Source organism: Dendrobates tinctorius, unplaced genomic scaffold (assembly GCF_039654945.1).
Source record: "Dendrobates tinctorius isolate UK_male_01 unplaced genomic scaffold, ASM3965494v1 ptg000104l, whole genome shotgun sequence".
Classification (NCBI taxonomy): domain Eukaryota; kingdom Metazoa; phylum Chordata; class Amphibia; order Anura; family Dendrobatidae; genus Dendrobates; species Dendrobates tinctorius.
The window spans coordinates 13,336,886-13,357,934 of record NW_027361772.1 but is presented as its reverse complement, the minus strand read 5'-3'; the positions used below and the strand labels follow the sequence as shown (position 1 = coordinate 13,357,934).

Here is a 21,049-nt window from a genome sequence, read left to right as displayed (position 1 = left end):
GAAAATAAAAGGCCGACGTCCCTTCCCTTGTAGCCAAAGTGGCCCCCAACACCACTCACTCAGATTCAGAGGCCCGTCCTCCTCCCCCCACTGGGCCTTGGGGGATCCCGGATGGGGGTTGGCCACCTTCTTGGCCCCCAATAAACTTTCGTCTTTCGGCTGCTTGCCCTGTTTAGCCAGCTCGTTCAGCAGGTCAATGGGCGCCCCACTGCTCTCCGAATCTGGCACCCCCAAGTGCCGCAGGTGGGAGCGTGCGTGGCTGGATAGGCCCTTCCGGGTCTCGAAGCATGCTCCACATAACTCGCATGTAGTGGAACCTGGGCCTGGCAGGGGTACCAATCACAAACTGAATTACTAAAGTGGCCATGAATTAGGAAAAAAAGACCCAAGAGTATTATGGCTATGAAGCAAATGAGATTTCTGAGCGATCCTGTGACTAGTGCAAGACACTACGCCAGGGTTTCCCCAACTCCAGTCCTCAAGGCCCACCAACAGATCATGTTTTCAGGATTTCCTTTGTATTGCACAGGTGAATAAATTATCATCTAAGCAATACTAAGGAAATCCTGAAAACATGATCTGTTGGTGGGCCTTGAGGACTGGAGTTGGGGAACCCTGCACTACGCTACAAACCATGCACACAGCGACCCACAATGTGATCACGTCTGATCAGCAATAAATGCACCGTGCATCAGAGCACTCATCTCCTCCGAACACTGCGCATGATAAATTCACTGCTGTATGACAGGATTACATGGTGGGCAACTTGTTCTCACACTGATGGGGTCTGAGTGCCCCTCATCTACCAGGAGTTAGGAACAGAAGTCCTTGCTTACTCTGCAGTTTATTAACTCATGAAAGGACTTCTTATGGGTTATCAAAGTCATTCTACAAGGAAACCCCAGCCGACCATACACAATAGATGGCGATCAGCTGAACGACTGCATCCCCCATTATGATATTCCTAGGTTACTATCCAAGTCATTGAGGCCTTACACACTGACCGTACAAGAAAAGAAGCTGGCATGTGTGAACACAACCTTGTATATGAAGAGAATTGGCATATGCTACATTATAAATATCAACTGTAAATAACCCATTTGTAAAGTCATAAAAGTTAAAAGCCGCAAGCAGCAGATGGTACACCCACCCATGACGATCATTTATCTCGGCTGCGCTGCTGGAGCACAGTCTGGCCCTATACCGGGGGCAAAAGGGTTGCAATTTGCCTGTCAAACAGTCACTTGACTTTCCAAGAGAATAACGTTTCGCCCCTGTTTCCCCCTCAAAAAATAATGTGCAGCCGACTTTAATAGCAGCAAAGAACACTCGTTCCTCCGTAAAAATCAAGTGATTGCTTGTTAAACAATCATAAAACCGCAGCCGTGATTTTGTGGTCTCCTTATCTTAAAGACAACTACAGAGTTATTGGGAGCTGGGATGTGAAGCCATGCACCCGGTTATGTCCCCGGTAGTGATGAGCGAACACGCACTAACCGAGTGATTTCAGCATGCTCGAAAAATATATTCAGAATCCCAGCGGCTGCATGTCTCGCGTCTGTTAGGCAGTCCCTGCATGTGTTGCGGCTGTCGAACAGCCGCGAGAAATGCAGCCGTGGGGACGCGAACATATTTTTCGAGCATGCAGAAGACACTGTTAGCACCAGAGCGTGCTCAGATAACACTATCACACCACGTTCGCTCATCACTAGTCTCCGTCTTTGTGAGATGAGCGACAGTCCATTAGGAGATCTATTTTGTTTAAGTGCAAAGTGACGACATGAAGGGAAATGAAGTCTACAGAATGTGCAAGTGCATATACCTTAGACACCAGACTAAACTATACTGGTCATTCTTACATGCACCATAAAAAAACAACGATATGTATAGTCTCTTTACATTTCTTACACATTTACGCCATTTATCACTTCTTGTTGGAAACCCGCAAACGACCTCAACCCATACAATGGGACATACAGAAAATTAATTATGCACTTATCAAAACTGGGGGAAAAAATTACAATGACCCTTGCGATCAGCAAGGGTCTCCTCACTTAGCGCCCACCCATGCCCCCAATTGACCAAAACTTCAGACGAGTCACCGTGACATTCCTAAAGTTTTCTGAAAGTCTTACTACTTTAACGGTACGACTGATCTCACTCCCCATTAGAGATGGAAAAGTTACCAATTATTTGTAATGCTAAAAGTGGAATGGTCAGTAAGACATTAGCACTATATGTGGGGATTAAAAACAGGCCACATAAATAAGAAACAAGATATTATCTTAACCCTTTCACGCCACAGCCCTTTTTCGTTTTTGCGTTTGTTTTTCGCTCCCCTTCTTCCCAGAGCCATAACTTTTTTTTATTTTTCCGTCAATATGTCCATGTGAGGGCTTGTTATTTGAGGGACAATTTGTACTTTTGAACGACACCATCGCTTTTCCCATGTCGTGTATTTGAAAGCGGGAAAAAACTTCCAAGTGCGGGGAAATTGCAAAAAAAAGTGCAATTCCACAACTGTTTTTTGTATTTTTTTCTTACCACGTACACCAAATGTTAAAACTGACCTGCCATTACGATTCTCCAGGTCATTAACGATTTCATAGACACCAAACTTGTCTAGGTTGTTTTTTTTTTTTTTTTTATTTAAAATGGTGAGAGAAAAAAATCCAAAGTTTGTTTAAAAAAAAAAAAAAAATAGCGCCATTTTCCGAGACCCGTAGCGTCTCCATTTTTAGTGATCTGAGGCTTGGCTAGGGCTTATTTTTTCCGTACCGAGCCGACGTTTTTAAGTATACCATTTTGGTACAGATACGATCTTGATCGCCCATTATTGTATTTTAATATAATTTTGCGGAAACCGTAATTCTGGCGTTTTGACTTTTTCGCTATGCCGTTTACTGATCGGATTAAGGCTATGTGCACACGTTGCAGATTTGCATGCAAAATTTTCTGCACGGAATCTGCATCTCTTAGCAGAAAACGCAGGTAAAAATCAGCGCTTTTTTTTTTTGCAGATTTTGTGCATATTCTTTGCAGATTGGCATGCGTTTTTAGCCCTGCGGATTTCATTAATGGAATGGGTGTAAGAACGCATGGTGATCTGCAAAAAGAATTGAAATGCTGCGGAAAATAAACCGCTGTGGATTCCGTGCGGAATGTTCCGCAGCATGTGCACAGCTTTTTTTTTCCTATTGAATTACTTTGGTTGGTCACACACTTGCCGATCCGCAGCAAATCTGCAATGTGTGCAAATACCCCAATTCTTTTTATATCTTGATATATTGGGCGATTCTGAACACGGCGCTACCAAATACGAGTATATTTTATTTTTTTAAATTGTTTTATTTTGAATGGGGCGACTTGAACTTTTAGATTTTAATATTTTTAAAAACATTTTTTGTTAATACTTTTTGAAGGCTTCAATAGTCTCCATGGGAGATTAGAAGCTGCAGTTGTCCAATCGGCTCTGCTACATACAGGCGATCATCAGATCGCCTGTATGTATCAGAAATGCTCACTTGCTATGAGCAGCGACCACTGGGTGGCGCTCATAGCAATCCGGCAAATTACAACCATAGAGGTCTGCTGGAGACCTCTGGTTGTCATACCGACCCATCAGTGACGTGCGATCACGTGAAGGTGTCACCGATGGGTGGGATTAGTGACGTGCTTCCAGGGCGATCACATTAAATGCAGCTGTCAGCGAATGACAGCGGCATTTAAAAGGTTAACAGCTGCGAATGGATCATGAATCCACCCGTGGCTGTTAGGGGCACATGTCAGCTGTTCAAAACAGCTGGCATGTGACGGGAAAAATGTGGGTTCAGCGCCGGAGCCCACATCAAAAAGGAGGGACACGACATACTAGTACGGCGCATGTCGTGAAGGGGTTAAAGGGGTTGTATCAAGCTTGTATGTTATACCTTATCCTTACGATAGGGCTTAATATCCTGACTGCTGGGACTCCCACCTACTGATCCCAAGAAGCAGTTGTGAATGGAGCAGAGGTCAATCATGTGCTCTACCCCTCCATTCATGCCTAACAGGGACTCCCATTAGAATGAGTACAGCAGCAGCGCACTATTCACCTCCGTTCCATTTATATGAGGCTCTTCAGAGCCCCAGTTTTTGGGATGTGAGAAGGTTCCAACGGTCGAACCCCCAGCGATCAGAATGTTATCCCATTTATAGGGAATAACTTCCAAACTTGAAAATACCCCATTAACTAATGTTATATATGGTAACTAGGAAGAAAGACAAAGACTGTTGCCTTCTGCTTATCCTTTGTTCCCAGCACATCTATAACATTTATTAGTGGATAAGTGTCTGCTCATACAGGTCTACACAATCTGATTAATGCTACAAGCCTCATGGGTCACACTTGGGTCTGCAAACTTCTGCTGTTGTGGGTCATAGGCTGATCTAACTCAACATCAGCTCTCAGGGACAAGTCTTATGACTACAAGAAATGATCAAGAACACGTCAGACATCCATAGTGCAGGTCTAGTATAACCGCAGGTCTCTCCACCTAAACTCAACAACCTCGTATATGCCAACCTGTCATTGGGATTGGGTGAGGAGTTCAGTGTCTCCTCCGGATGTCACGGTTCGTACACTGACCTCATGTGAAAGTGCTCTTAAAGGGACTGTCAGCACAGAATGACTGTTCATATCAAGCACAGGTGCTCGGTGCTTCATGGCAGGGCCAATCATTTATATACACCTTCTCACCTGCTTGGTTTCCATCCATCTCCTCTCCGGTTCTAAGAAACCAGAGCTGTCAATCAAATAAGGGTTGGGTGGAGACTGGGGTTAGCCAAGTAGGTGGGAAGCTGTATATAAATGATTGGCCCCGCCGTGAAACACCGGGCACCTGTTCTTGGTTTCAACAGTCGCTCTGTACCGACCGAGTCCCTTTAAAGGTCCTGCTCATACAAGCGTCTCCATGCTGTAGTACAATTCTGGATTTAAAGACAGTCTCCCCCCCAAAAAAATATCATTAAATATGGACAATATGGCAGGAAGATTGAACGCTCTATCAACCCAAGATATTTCTGAAATATTCATTTGGACCTTCCATAATTGTCTAAATGAAGATGGAACATACCAATTTGTTTTGTGGCATCATGTGATGAATCACATGACTACTCTCAGCCAGTCAGCAGCTTAGAAAACAAAACCCACACATCTGATGTAGTTTTGTGCAATTTTGACTCCAGTCTCTAAATCAGAGCTGCCAATTGGCTGAAGAATCATGCGAAACACCAGAGGACTCTGCTACTCACCGTATTTTTCAGACTATAAAAGACGGGAGATCTGCTACTGGAGGGCCACAAGTTGTGCAACGCTCTTATATGGGGACAGCAGTTTTGCACAACCTCTGTGGCTCTACAGCTGTTGCCAAATTACAGTCCCCATCGCCCCAACCTGTCCAAGCATGCTGAGAGTTGTAGTTTTGCAACAGCAGCAGGACCACGTTGACAGGTGGCCCTGCAGTGGAAGTTAAAAAAAAAAAAAAAAAAAAAGAAGAAGAGGCTCATAAAATCGTGATTACAGAACCTTCCATCACGATTTGTATGAGCCTTCTCTTCTTTTAATATTTTGCATTAGCGCCGCCCTTCGACAAATTTATGTCTCGGCATTCTACAGCAAAATGGTGCAGGGGGTGGTACATGCTCAGATTAACCTCTGGAGGTCTCCAGTAAAATGGCAGCTGTGCATGTGCAGAATGGGATCTTGACTCAATGACGAGCTGAGATTTTGATCTGCACATGTGCAGCTGAAGCCGAGACCCTGCAGAAGCGGGTCTAAAAAAAAATAAAAAAAAAAAAAATGAGCATTTATTTTTTTACATCCAATTATGCCTTCGGTTCAAAGTTTGCATAAAAAATACAAATATAAATCGAGTCTTAGGCATAGAAGCAGCGGAGCTACTCGGGCTTTCTATATAAATCACACAGAGGCCACGTACCTTTAGACTCTTCCGTTTTGTCTCCGCTCTGATCCGACGCCATTTTCTCAACCCTGCCCTGATTTGGTTTTGAGATTTGCGGTCGTCCCAGATCTAATGGTGTGCTGTCATCCTCGTCTGATAATGCTGAGGAAGGTGTGAAAAGAAGGATGGGGTGAGGAGAAAAACAAAAACACAGAAAATCCAATTATCGTCAGCAGTTAGGAATAGTCAGGTAACAAAGGAGCAAGAATCAATGGCGGAGAAGGGTGGGGGAGGGGGAAGGGTTAGCGATTGGCTTTCCGCAATTCTTGACGCTCATAAAAAATAAAAAAAACACACTATGAAAATTGTGAATGGCAAGTGACAGACGGTAGATAACTCATGGCCCCCCCACATGGTGCTTTTTCCCTTACACAACATAAGACAATGACATGCAAGCAGTGCAGCTCCAGTATGGCACAAGCGGGAATGGAGAGGTCTGAGAAGCTCAGGGGTGTAGCCGACAGGTACAGTGAGTAAACTATCTGTAAACTGTTGGTTTACAGTAAGGCCCTCCAGGACATATTAAAGTTAGGCTGAACCCGACTATATGGATAAGTAGTTGAATAGAAGGAGGCTTCCCGAAGCTCTTTGACAAACGTTGATCCGACACGGCTAACACTTTTTCTACGGGAGAAAAGCCACCACCAAGAGGAGTCTGGAAACATCTGACACAGCAGAGCGTGTCCAAGAGCCATGTGATGTGGGGGGAGCTTTAGGCAAGATTTATCACCTATTCATGGGGGGGACACAACAATCTGTGAAGAGGACGCTTTGTCTGAGCTACATCCCCTTTATTCAAGAAATCGTTGGGGTACCCAGAAGAGGTTGAGATCCTTTTGGCTCGGGTGGACTGTGAAGACTACAGTGGTCACGTGATGATAGTCAGTAGAAGATTATGGATTTTTATTTTTCATATCGCCCTTGGCTCAAGTGGGGAGAATAGGGGATGAAAGCTAGAATGGAGGGTTGCCTACTTATTCAAGTCTTTGAAAAAAAAAAAAAAAAATGTGTGAACGAGGATTATGGTGCGTTTAGACAAGTAGCTGATTGTGACTGATCGTTCCTACACTTCACCAATTATCTGCTGATGTAAAGTTGCCGGCCATTACACTAGGAACAAGCAAAATGCATGTCCATTGGGTGAAGAGTACGCTCTCAGGACAATAATCCCTGGTATTTGGCAGCACATCGGCCGTGTACAGAGGGGGGCAGCTGATATCGATATTGGGACAGAATAAGCACATTAGCAATCGCTCTGTCCCCCGATCTGTGTGAACAGGCCAGTAAAGAAGCGCTGAACTACTAGTTATATGGTCAATTGGGGCTTGTTAACGTGAATTGATGGACCAAAAACTGCAATGCTAAATGAACCATAGTCCGGTCGGCATATAAATAACACCCTGACGGGGGGGAATTACAGCTCCTTTATAAATATAGCATGTGTGCCAGGTGCCAAATCATAGAATCGTACAGTTGGAAGGGACCTCCTGGGCCATCTGGTCCAACCCCCTGCTCAAAGCAGGATTCGCTAAATCATCCCAGTCAGATGTCTGTCCAGCCTCTGTTTGAAGACTTCCATTGAAGGAGAACTCACCACTTCTCGTGGCAGCTTGTTCCACTCATTGATCACTCTAACTGTCAAAAAGTTTTTTCTAATATCTAATCTGTGTCTCCTCCCATTCAGTTTCATCCCATTGCTTCTAGTCTTTCCTTGTGCAAATGAGAATAAAGTTGATCCTTCTGCAATGTGACAGCCCTTTAGATATTTGTAGACAGCTATTAAGTCTCCTCTCAGTCTTCTCTTTTGCAAACTAAACATTCCCAAATCCTGCAACCTTTCCTCATAAGACAGGGTTTGCAGTCCGGTCACCATTCTGGTCGCTCTTTTCTGAACTTGCTCCAGTTTGTTGATGTCTTTTTTAAAATGTGGTGCCCAAAACTGGACACAATATTCCAGATGAGGTCTGACCAAAGAGGAGTAGAGGGCAATAATGACTTCACGTAATCTAGACTGTATGCTTCTGTTAATACATCCTAGAATTGCATTTGCCTTTTTTGCTGCTGCATCACACTGTTGACTCATATTCAGTCTGTGATCTATTAGTATACCCAAGTCTTTTTCACATGTGCTGTCACTTAGCCCTATTCCTCCCATTCTATATCTGCTTTTTTCATTTTTATTGCCCAGATGTAGTACTTTGCATTTCTCCCTGTTAAAAACCATTCTGTTAGTTGCTGCCCACTTCTCCAGTTTAATTATATCTTTTTGAATCCTCTCTCTCTCTTCTCTAGTATTAGCTATCCCTCCTAGCTTTGTGTCATCAGCAAATTTAATCAGTTTACCCTCAATTCCTTCATCTAAATCGTTGATAAAGATGTTGAACAATACAGGGCCCAGGACAGAGCCCTGTGGTACCCCACTTGAGACATTCTTCCAACTGGATGTGCAGCCATTTACGACCACTCTTTGGGTCCGATCACTAAGTTTGATCTGTCCAATTTCTTCATTATGGTCAATTCTTTCCGTACACTACAAATCAATAACCTGTGGCTGCTGGAGAGCAACAGGTTGGAAACCAAAGAGACATTACACACACCTCGCTGCCGCAGATTTCGTCTTCTTCGCCAGTGGCAGGGTCACCTTGATTTACCCCCTACAATGGAGCTCGCCTCCTCCCCCATTGTGCAACCAGTTTTCACAGTGAGATCTTATCACTGGTGTAACATTGGATCCAGGTGTCACCACTGTACATAGGTCACCGCCACAAAGGACATTATTGTACTACACAGTCCCGGCTTACATCACATATGTGAATAGGCAGCGACAACCCCAGCAAACGAAAACTAGAGAGAACCTGTCAGAAAGACACAAACTTAAAGGGTCTTCTGGTGAAAGCAAGCGATCTATCCAATGTATAGGTGACAACTGGTGGGGGATCTAACCACTGAGACCAGCACCAAGTTTTTTTTTACCCTTCTATAGAATAGAGCAAACGGTCAGACGCCCGAACGTCACTCCATTCATTCTCTGTGGGGCTGCTGAAAAAAACCTGGGTCAGAGCTCATCGGCCCCATAGGCAACGAATGGAGCAGCGATGAAGCATGTCAATCCATTCTAACAGGGATCAAAGCTCCATCATTGATCAATAAAATATTGCAGGTAGGCGATAACGTGTTTTAACCAGACACCCCCTTTAAAGTGGATCTTTCACCAGTTTGAGCACGTTAAATCGGCCACATCATGACATCTATGGTAACGTCCTGGTGGGCCGATCATAAATTAAAGCCTAAAATTTAAAAGCCAATACCTCTGCAATGAAGAGGAGAAACAATGTGAGAAACTCGGAGGAGTCTCTCGCATCAATACCCGGCGCTACCACCAGCACTCGTGACCGGAGTGTGCGGCTGCATAGAAACACATGTCCGGTCCGAGTGCCAGCAGCAGTGCCGGGTATTGATGTGAGAGACTCGTAAGAGCTTCTCGCATCACACTCAAGTGTGACCCCGGCCTAATGAGGATTGTCTAATCAGGATACAATTGTAACAAACTTTCAGCTGTGAGACGTTTCCAGACAGGATAGGGTTTCAAGCTCTGGATGAGGTTGGGGAAAGGGGTTCCCATTCACCGACAGGACACAAATCTTCAAAATGGTGATTCATAGACTGTAAAGTGTAAACACATTCAATAGACACATATCATGGTAACTAGTACCAGGGGGCAAACCATGATACCACAAGGACCCATCCTCACCTGTGCAGTCAGCTAGGACATAGCACAGTCATTTCAGACATCAATTATAGGAAACATGTTGGTCCACAACAAGCTCCAGAACCTTACACTAAGCACAACACAATTTTCTCCACTGCTCAAATGTGAAAAAAAAAAAAAGAACCCAAAAGCTGTTACTGTCAGAAAAGTGGGAAAAAAAAAAAAAGACTTTAGGAAAAATCACCTTGTGTGTAAATAATGTGACATGTAGATTATACTTTCCACACAGATGTAGACAAGTTTTGAGAGACATTTTGGTTTTCAGAGTTTGCTCCTCCTTTTTTAGATCTTTTAGTCGGATGTTTCTGCAGTTACCGACGTACAAATATCAGCATTTCACAAGTTGTTACACTTTTATTGATAAATATATCAAGTTTATGTAAAGTCTCAGTCCACAATTCGTGAAGATCGGCATTGTTCTTGATGAGGGGGCGCGGAAGAGTCAGAGGCATAATTAATACATCGGGTGCGTCTTAAAAAGTGGTAGTGCGACTCGCCACACATCTTACTCCAAAGATAGGAAAAAGATTTGTGGCATCAAGTATGACCCAGTAACTCATCAGGAATTAGAGGAGACGGCGTCACCACGCTCGGGCCATTTTGGCAGAGCCAGACAAAATAGGAGTATAAACACAAAGTCACAACATTTTGGGGCAACATGAGGTTTCCAAAGTGTTTTACACACATTTCTAACATAGAACACCTTTGATGAATCGGGGCATTAATATTTCTCGTGATTTCTGCCCTTCGCCCCACAGCTGGATATCAGCTTCTGGGCCAAATCCTGAGTGACAACCCATTCTTGTCTCATCAGTGCTTGGGGTTTGTCACAATTTTACAGGTTCTCAGTGACAAGTTTCCAGCCCATGGACCCAAAATGTCAATATTTTGCTCACCGAGCCACTTAGTCATCACTTCTGCCTTGTGACATGGACTCCATCATGCTGGACAAAGCATTGATCATTGGAAGAAGTTGCTCTTGGAGGAAGTTTAGATCTCGCCTTTTTTTTTTTCTCTGGACAATCATTCTTTCAGATTTTTCCAATTGTCTGAAGAGGCTTCATCAGAGAAAGTAACTTGGCAGGTAGTGCAGGGATTGGACCGCAGAGAAAAAGTTCTGTACTCTGATGATGCGGCCTTCAGACTTTTTGGGACATCTGAAAGACTGAAAGATGAGCGCCATCATAGGACCATTCGTGTGTGGGGGATTTTCATCCATGGAGGGGGCTTTTCATCCATGGAGGGGGCTCACTCACAATTTTGATTAAGCACAATGCCATAAATAAAGAATGGGCTCTAACCATCCTCCAAGAGCAACTTGTGCCAATGATACAGGAGCAATTTACCGATGAACAATGCTTTCTCCTGATGGTGGAAGCCATATCACAAGGAAAAAGTGATAACCGAGTTGCTCAAGGAACAAAACACTGAAATTTGGGTCCATGTCCAAAAAACTCCCCAGATCTCAGTCCCATTGAGAACCTGTGGTCAATCCTCAAGAAGTAGATGGACAAACAAAACCACAGAAATTGCAACACACAGTCAGGAATCTGATATCCAGCTGCCGGGGCGAAGGGCAGAAGTAGGGAAAAACAGAAGATCAACGCTGGAAATATCGAGACTTTACATAATAAATTTGATGGATTTGTTAATAAAAATGTAAAAACTTAGAGAATGCTGAAAATTGTACGTCACTAACCACAGAAACACCCAACTAAAAGGTCGAAAAACACTGAAGGCGCAAATTGTGAAAACTAAAATTTGTGTCAGCCTCAAAACCTTTGGCCACAACTGTACAATAACAAGAGGACAGGAATATTATACTATGAACATATCGCATTAAAAAACATTGTGACATCACCATGCAGTGTATATAGTATAGACGACGGTGTGACGTCACCGGGCCGCGTATATAGTATAGAGGACGGTATGTGACGTCACCGGGTCGTGTATATAGTATAGAGGACGGTATGTGATGTCACCGGGGCACGTATATAGTATAGAGGACGGTATGTGACGTCACCAGGCCACGTATATAGTATAGAGGACGGTACGTGACGTCACCGGGCCACGTATATAGTATAGAAGACGGTACGTGACGTCACCGGGCCGCATATATAGTTTAGAGGACGGTACGTGACGTCACCGGGTCGCGTATGTAGTATAGAGGACGGTACGTGACGTCACCAGGCCGTGTATATAGTATAGAGGACGGTATGTGACGTCACAGAGTCGTGTATAGAGTATAGAGGACGGTATGTGACATCACCGGGTCGTGTATATAGTATAGAGGACGGTATGTGACGTCACCAGGCCGTGTATATAGTATAGAGGACGGTATGTGACGTCACCAGGCCGTGTATATAGTATAGAGGACGGTATGTGACGTCACCAGGCCGTGTATATAGTATAGAGGACGGTATGTGACGTCACCGGGTAGTGTATATAGTATAGAGGACGGTATGTGACATCACCGGGTCGTGTATATAGTACAGAGGACGGTATATGATGTCACCGGGCCGTGTATATAGTATAGAGGACGGTATGTGATGTCACCGGGCCGTGTATATAGTACAGAGGACAGTATGTGATGTCACCAGGCCGTGTATATAGTACAGAGGACGGTATGTGATGTCACCAGGCCGTGTATATAGTATAGAGGACGGTATGTGATGTCACTGGGCCATGTATATAGTATAGAGGACGGTATGTGATGTCACTGGGCCGTGTATATAGTATACAGGACAGTGGGTGATGTCACAGGGCCGTGTATATAGTATACAGGACGGTATGTGACGTCACCGGGTCGTGTATATACTATAGAGGACGGTATGTGATGTCACCGGGCCGTGTATATACTATAGAGGACAGTATGTGATGTCACCGGGCTGTGTATATAGTATACAGGACGGTATGTGACGTCACCAGGCCGTGTATATAGTAGAAAGGGCGGTATGTGATGTCACCGGGCTGTGTATATAGTATACAGGACGGTATGTGACGTCACCAGGCCGTGTATATAGTATACAGGACAGTATGTGATGTCACCGGGCCGTGTATATAGTATACAGGACGGTATGTGATGTCACCGGGTCGTGTATATAGTATACAGGACGGTATGTGACGTCTCCGGGTCGTGTATATACTATAGAGGACGGTATGTGACGTCACCGGGCCGTGTATATAGTATACAGGACAGTGTGTGATGTCACCGGGCCGTGTATATACTATAGAGGACGGAATGTGACGTCACCAGGCTGTGTATATAGTATACAGGACAGTGTGTGATGTCACCGGGCCGTGAATATACTATAGAGGACGGAATGTGACGTCACCAGGCTGTGTATATAGTATACAGGACGGTATGTGACGTCTCCGGGTCGTGTATATACTATAGAGGACGGTATGTGACGTCACCGGGCCGTGTATATAGTATACAGGACAGTGTGTGATGTCACCGGGCCGTGTATATACTATAGAGGACGGAATGTGACGTCACCAGGCTGTGTATATAGTATACAGGACAGTGTGTGATGTCACCGGGCCGTGTATATACTATAGAGGACGGTATGTGATGTCACCGGGCCATGTATATAGTATACAGGACAGTGTGCGATGTCACCGGGCCGTGTATATAGTATACAGGACGGTATGTGACGTCACCAGGCCGTGTATATAGTATACAGGACAGTATGTGATGTCACCGGGCCGTGTATATAGTATACAGGACGGTATGTGATGTCACCGGGCCGTGTATATAGTATAAAGTAAACTGGGTAGTTAGCGTGCACTCTAGTCAAATATAGATGAGGTGCAGGTGCAACGGACCAGTAGGTCCTAATGACAAGTTAATTAAATTCACCGCACACTCAAACAGACTTTATGCAAATAGGTGTTCATTTTATTACATGTGGGAGCCAAACAGGAATATAGCACACAGTGGAAGCGCTTCCTTCTCTCAGCACACATCAGCCATTTATCTTGGTATTTCTTCTTGAGAGATTCTCCTCTCCTTCTGCACCCTTTACAAACCTCCAATATTGGAATAAGCGATAATATGATAAAGGCTCGGGCTGAGCCGAAACGTCTTTTATTTATATCGCTTCCACTGTGTGCTATATTCCAGTTTGGCTCCCTCATGTAATAAAATGAACACCTATTTGCATAAAGTCTGTTTGAGTGTGCGGTGAATTTAATTAACTTATATAGTATACAGGACAGTGTGTGACGTCACCGGGCCGTGTATATAGTATAAAGGACGGTATGTGACATCACCGGGCCGTGTATATAGTATAAAGGACGGTATGTGACGTCACCGGGTCGTATATATAGTATACAGGACGGTATGTGACGTCACCGGGCCGTGTATATAGTATACAGGACGGTATGTGATGTCACCGGGCCGTGTATATAGCATAAAGGACAGTGTGTGATGTCACCAGGCCGTGTATATAGTATACAGGACAGTGTGTGACGTCACCAGGCCGTGTATATAGTATACAGGACGGTATGTGACGTCACCAGGCCGTGTATATAGTATAAAGGACGGTATGTGACGTCACCGGGCCGTGTATATAGTATAAAGGACGGTATGTGACGTCACCGGGTCGTGTATATAGTATACAGGACGGTATGTGATGTCACCGGGTCGTGTATATAGTATACAGGACGGTATGTGATGTCACCGGGCCGTGTATATAGTATACAGGACGGTATGTGACGTCACCGGGCCGTGTATATAGTATACAGGACAGTGTGTGGGGTCACCGGGCCATGTATATAGTATAGAGGACGGTATGTGACGTCACCGGGCCGTGTATATAGTATAGAGGACAGTGTGTGGGGTCACCGGGCCGTGTATATAGTATAGAGGACGGTATGTGACGTCACCGGGCCGTGTATATAGTATAGAGGACGGTGTGTGGGGTCACCGGGCCGTGTATATAGTATACAGGACGGTATGTGATGTCACCGGGCCGTGTATATAGTATACAGGACGGTATGTGACGTCACCGGGCCGTGTATATAGTATACAGGACGGTATGTGACGTCACCGGGCCGTGTATATAGTATACAGGACGGTATGTGATGTCACCGGGCCGTGTATATAGTATACAGGACAGTATGTGACGTCACCGGGCCGTGTATGTAGTATACAGGACAGTATGTGACGTCACCGGGCCGTGTATATAGTATACAGGACAGTGTGTGGGGTCACCGGGCCGTGTATATAGTATACAGGACAGTGTGTGGGGTCACCGGGCCGTGTATATAGTATACAGGACAGTGTGTGATGTCACCGGGCCATGTATATAGTATACAGGACAGTGTGTGAGGTCACCGGGCCGTGTATATAGTATACAGGACAGTATGTGATGTCACCGGGCCATGTACCGTATATAGTATACAGGACAGTGTGTGATGTCACCGGGCCGTGTATATAGTATACAGGACAGTATGTGACGTCACCGGGCCATGTATGTAGTATACAGGACAGTATGTGACGTCACCGGGCCGTGTATATAGTATACAGGACAGTGTGTGGGGTCACCGGGCCGTGTATATAGTATACAGGACAGTGTGTGGGGTCACCGGGCCATGTATATAGTATACAGGACAGTGTGTGAGGTCACCGGGCCGTGTATATAGTATACAGGACAGTATGTGATGTCACCGGGCCATGTATATAGTATACAGGACGGTATGTGATGTCACCGGGCCGTGTATATAGTATACAGGACAGTATGTGACGTCACCGGGCCGTGTATGTAGTATACAGGACAGTATGTGACGTCACCAGGCCGTGTATATAGTATACAGGACAGTGTGTGGGGTCACCGGGCCGTGTATATAGTATACAGGACAGTGTGTGGGGTCACCGGGCCGTGTATATAGTATACAGGACAGTGTGTGGGGTCACCGGGCCATGTATATAGTATACAGGACAGTGTGTGAGGTCACCGGGCCGTGTATATAGTATACAGGACAGTGTGTGAGGTCACCGGGCCGTGTATATAGTATACAGGACAGTATGTGATGTCACCGGGCCATGTATATAGTATACAGGACAGTGTGTGAGGTCACCGGGTCGTGTATATAGTATACAGGACAGTGTGTGAGGTCACCGGGTCGTGTATATAGTATACAGGACAGTATGTGATGTCACCGGGCCGTGTATATAGTATACAGGACAGTGTGTGAGGTCACCGGGCCGTGTATATAGTATACAGGACAGTATGTGATGTCACCGGGCCATGTATATAGTATACAGGACAGTGTGTGAGGTCACCGGGTCGTGTATATAGTATACAGGACAGTGTGTGAGGTCACCGGGTCGTGTATATAGTATACAGGACAGTATGTGATGTCACCGGGCCGTGTATATAGTATACAGGACAGTGTGTGAGGTCACCGGGCCGTGTATATAGTATACAGGACAGTATGTGAGGTCACCGGGCCGTGTATATAGTATACAGGACAGTGTGTGAGGTCACCGGGTCGTGTATATAGTATACAGGACAGTGTGTGAGGTCACCGGGTCGTGTATATAGTATACAGGACAGTGTGTGAGGTCACCGGGTCGTGTATATAGTATACAGGACAGTGTGTGAGGTCACCGGGTCGTGTATATAGTATACAGGACAGTGTGTGAGGTCACCGGGTCGTGTATATAGTATACAGGACAGTGTGTGAGGTCACCGGGTCGTGTATATAGTATACAGGACAGTATGTGATGTCACCGGGCCGTGTATATAGTATACAGGACAGTGTGTGAGGTCACCGGGCCGTGTATATAGTATACAGGACGGTATGTGATGTCACCGGGCCGTGTATATAGTATACAGGACAGTGTGTGAGGTCACCGGGTCGTGTATATAGTATACAGGACAGTGTGTGAGGTCACCGGGTCGTGTATATAGTATACAGGACAGTATGTGATGTCACCGGGCCGTGTATATAGTATACAGGACAGTGTGTGAGGTCACCGGGTCGTGTATATAGTATACAGGACAGTGTGTGATGTCACCGGGCCGTGTATATAGTATACAGGACAGTGTGTGAGGTCACCGGGTCGTGTATATAGTATACAGGACAGTGTGTGAGGTCACCGGGCCGTGTATATAGTATACAGGACGGTATGTGATGTCACCGGGCCGTGTATATAGTATACAGGACGGTATGTGACGTCACCAGGCTCTGTATATAGGCCAGTGTGTGACGTCACCAGGCTGTGTATATAACACGTGCACCCCCCAGGCTGTGAGGATAGGACCCATTATTCCTGGTTACGACCGCTCCTACACTTGGGACATCCGCCCTCCACGGAGTCTCACCGTCATCCCCGGAGGCCTCTTCCGCGTCTCCCCACAGCACAGGCCTCGCTTCCTCCCGCCGCTGCCACGGACGGCCGCCTCTTCCCGCCGCGCTCTGCTCTTCCTCCTCTTGGCCCCTCCTTTCCGGCGGTGTCCCAAGCTCTCCTGACCCGCTGGCGCGCAGGGCCGCGCTCTTTGCTGACTGGCCCGTCCCGGCCTCCTTTGTCCGCTCGCAGGGCGCAGACATGACGGGTAATACAGAGAGGGGGCGGGAACGCACGGGGACGAGGACAGGCCGCCGCAATGGAGCGCCGAGAATCGGGGAGTAGCCAATCAGGGGAAAGGGCGCAGGATGCATAGATAAGACAGTGAAGCAGGGGGAACAATGGAGCACAGAGCAATCGTTCACACATCAATGTTCGGGTAGGAAACTACAGCTCCCAACATGCCTTCCCGGGAGTAGCACGTCATTCTACAGACTTGTACACACTGGCAGGCCGTCTCTCCGGGTTAGTCTGGTCACAGTCCCTACACAAATTTCACTAAAGTACCATGCATGTCACTCTCCACAAGGAGAAACCTTACCCTTTAGACCTCAGTCCAGAGCCTCACCTAGCTAAATCAGTTCTCATACTTTACACTGCCGAGAGCCAATAGCCCAAAACACCGTGTCTGCAAATCGAGATTCTGATTTGGCTTTTATCCTAAGTCATATTGCAAGACCCGTTAAAGGGTCGATTGTGACTTGTAGGATCGCTACTACCAACAGGTGGCACTATAGAGTTCAACTCTTCCTCTCTGAAGAAGCAATTTGCATATTATTTTCCCAGAGGAGCACTGCATGGGGAATAAGCCTCCTCACCTTGACAAGCCAGCGCTGGTATGTCACTCTCCACAAGGAGAAACCTTACCCCTTAGACTAAAGTACCATGAAATCACTGCCCACTGCGTAGCTTCAGTACAGCCAGACCCCCCCCCCACTGTGCAGCCTCGGCCCAGCCAGGACCCCCGCCCCCCACTGTGCAGCTTCGGCCCAGCCAGGACCCCCGTCCCCCACTGTGCAGCTTCGGCCCAGCCAGGACCCCCGTCCCCCACTGTGCAGCTTCGGCCCAGCCAGACCCCCCCCCCCCACTGCGCTACTTCGGCATAGCCAGGACCCCCCCCCAATGTGCAGCTTCGGCCCAGCCAGGAAACCCCCCCTCACTGTGCAGCTTCGGCCCAATCAGACCCCCCCCCACTGTGCAGCTTCGGCCCAGTCAGACCCCCCCATTGTGCAGCTTCGGCCCAGCCAGGAAACCCCCCCCCAATGTGCAGCTTCGGCCCAGCCAGGAACCCCCCTTATTGTGCAGCTTTGGCCCAGCCAGGAACCCCCCACCCCCCAATGTGCAGCTTCGGCCCAGCCAGGAAACCCCCTTATTGTGCAGCTTCGGCACAGCCTTGTGTTAGAGTTGGGAGGATCGATACACAGGACTGCGGTCCATCAGCCAGGTCAGTAGTCTCTGGCCACAAGGTTCGCAGATCTCTTACCTTCTAGGATCCCTCCCCCCACGTGACTATTGATTATTTGGGCTGGTGCAACGTCATCAACAGAGCGAGACGCACAGATAGTTTCAGCTAATTAAAGCCACGCGAGGAAACCGAGGAGACAAGAGACGGGCAAGCCTCTCATCCAACGGTCATAGAGCTGTGACCTGGCTGATCCCAAAAATCGATCCACCCGACTCTCGGCTCTATGCTTAGTCTACGGTAGGGTGCGATATTAAATACAGAGAGGCACAACGAGCCGTCCCATTCCTCTCAACCATGCTACGTCCAGTAGGATGTGCTCGGATTTGGGAAGACGTGACGCTTTCCAACAAGAGCTGCACTATGTCCTGATTTGAAGAGAATGGCGACTCCCTGCTCCTCCATTTATATAACTAATAGCGATGAGCGAACATGCTTGGACAACGTGTTTTCCTAGCGTGCGCAAGTGGTATCAAATTATCTTGGTCGTGCTCGAATAATAGGTCCGAGTCCCTGCTGCATGTCTCACAGCTCATAAGACAGCTGCAATTCACGTGGGGATTGCCTATTTGTTATACCGCTGTAACACATGAGGGGATTGCCTATTTGTTAGGCAACTCCCCCCATGCGTTGCAGCTGTCTTAAGAGCTGCAAAACATGCAGCCGCAGGGACTCAAACATATTACCCGAGCACGCCCAAGATACTCGGATAATACTCCAGCACGCTAGGATAGCACGTTCGCTCATCACTAATAACTAAAGCTGCACCCTATAACGCTATATTCAACGTTTACATATATGAAATTGGAATGGCATTACTGCTGTCGAAAACGTTAAAAAGTGAAGATACTTGGCGCATAAATTGTCCAATTCATGCGAGCCCAACAGCCAGAGACAAGGTGTACCCCTTTGTTGGGACCCTGAATACAGATTGCTCCTACCTGCCCATATAACTGTAGGCTTTTAGCCCAGGAGAGGCATCATGTTTGGTTTAGGGTCCCAACAAAAGCGGTACACCTTGTCGCTTGCTCTTGGGCTCACGCGAATTGGCCAATGTATGCGCCGAGTACCTTCACTTTTTAACATGTTTTCTACGGCAGTAAAGCCGTTATAATTTTCATATATTCAATGTCTACAGATTATAGCGCTTCAGAGTGCAGCTTTAATTAGCTATATACAATGGTTCTCTTAGCTTGCACCCGTTCACACTAGTCTTTTTCTGTTTGAAAGTGCCGGTCAGTTTTGTTTTTTTTTATATTTGTGCCACCATTTAGCCAGTACGATGACGTTACTAGATCGCACACAGCACAGTTTTTCTAAGAGGTGGAGAGAAGAAAAAAAAAAAAGTTTCTCCACCTTTTCCATTATGTTTTATTTTCTGTCCTGCTAAAAAAAAAAAAAAAAAGAAGTAGGGCAGACTACACTTTTTGATCCAGCTTAACATAAAAACACAGATGACTTCAGCTGGAAAGGAGGCAAACTGAAGACATTGCAATGACATTTCCGTTCCCAGTAAAGTGGATGGTGCCTGTACTGAAACGTTATGTCTTTTTTATGACCCTCAAGTCAGATTAAAAATAAGTTACCGGCCATGTGAACAGAGACTTAATGCCAGATTAATGCAAGGCCCCTTGTATTAAAGCTGAAGGTGAACATGTCAAGCGCATGAATGACCACATCCATTGTACTTATCCAAAAAAAAGATGAATTACCGTATGTCAATTGTGTCACCGTCCAAAAACTTCTGAACCAAACTGTATCTGGCCAGGTCTGGACAACAGTTTAAGGGGTTTTCCATTTTAAGAAAAGTGGATAACAAGAAGGGAGTGCTCACCTTACCCAGGTCCAGCACTAGCGCCAGTCTTAAGGCTAGTATCACATTAGCGTTTTTTTTGCGCAGCGCATCGTGCGCAATACAAACGCATGCAAAAAATGCATCATGCGTTTTTTTTAGGCGCATTCGTTCTCTAAGGGTTAAAACCAGTGTCTACACATATTTACGCCAAAAACGCTTGCGCATGAAAACGCAGATGAACGCATTTACATGCGTTCCCATAGACTGTAATGCGTTATTTTGTCGCATTCCGTGCGCATGCGTTTTTTTTACGCCTTTCGGTGGACCCAAAACTGCAACAGGTTGCGTCTTGCGCGCCTAGGCACACACGACGAAAAAACCGCATGCGCATGAAAACGCATACGAACGCGTGCAAACGCAAGACCATGCGCCCCCATGTTAAACATAGATACGCATGACGCATGGACGTGCACGATGCGCTGCGCAAAAAAACGCTAATGTGAAACCAGCCTAAAGTCTTAACCGCAGCACTGACTCCATCGCTGTTGTCAATCACGAAGCTCAATGGTTATACCAATAAAGAGGTCAATAGCTGCTGAGCTCAGTGGTTGGCTGCAGCACTCATGAGCACTGTTTGTGCGCCATCACCTCTGCAGCCAACCAC

At 46.3% G+C, this 21,049-nt stretch overlaps 1 protein-coding gene and 1 long non-coding RNA gene across 5 annotated transcripts in view; one reads left to right on the top strand and one right to left on the bottom strand.

Moving 5' to 3' along the window:
• WIZ (WIZ zinc finger) overlaps positions 1-21,049 on the bottom strand; it is a 93,849-nt gene that overhangs the window by 15,996 nt on the left and 56,804 nt on the right. For 3 of the 4 annotated variants that reach the window (XM_073588768.1, XM_073588770.1, XM_073588769.1), the window contains 2 exons: positions 5,979-6,104; positions 60-323 (listed from right to left, as the gene is read on the bottom strand). In XM_073588768.1, coding sequence (XP_073444869.1) covers positions 60-323; positions 5,979-6,104 — 390 coding nt within the window. The remainder of the gene's footprint in view (positions 1-59; positions 324-5,978; positions 6,105-21,049) is intronic. The other variant, XM_073588771.1, reaches the window with a different exon arrangement.
• LOC141100351 (uncharacterized) overlaps positions 17,245-21,049 on the top strand; it is a 46,660-nt gene continuing 42,855 nt past the window's right edge. The window contains exon 1 of the long non-coding RNA XR_012234680.1: positions 17,245-17,336. This is a non-coding gene — a long non-coding RNA (uncharacterized lncRNA). The remainder of the gene's footprint in view (positions 17,337-21,049) is intronic.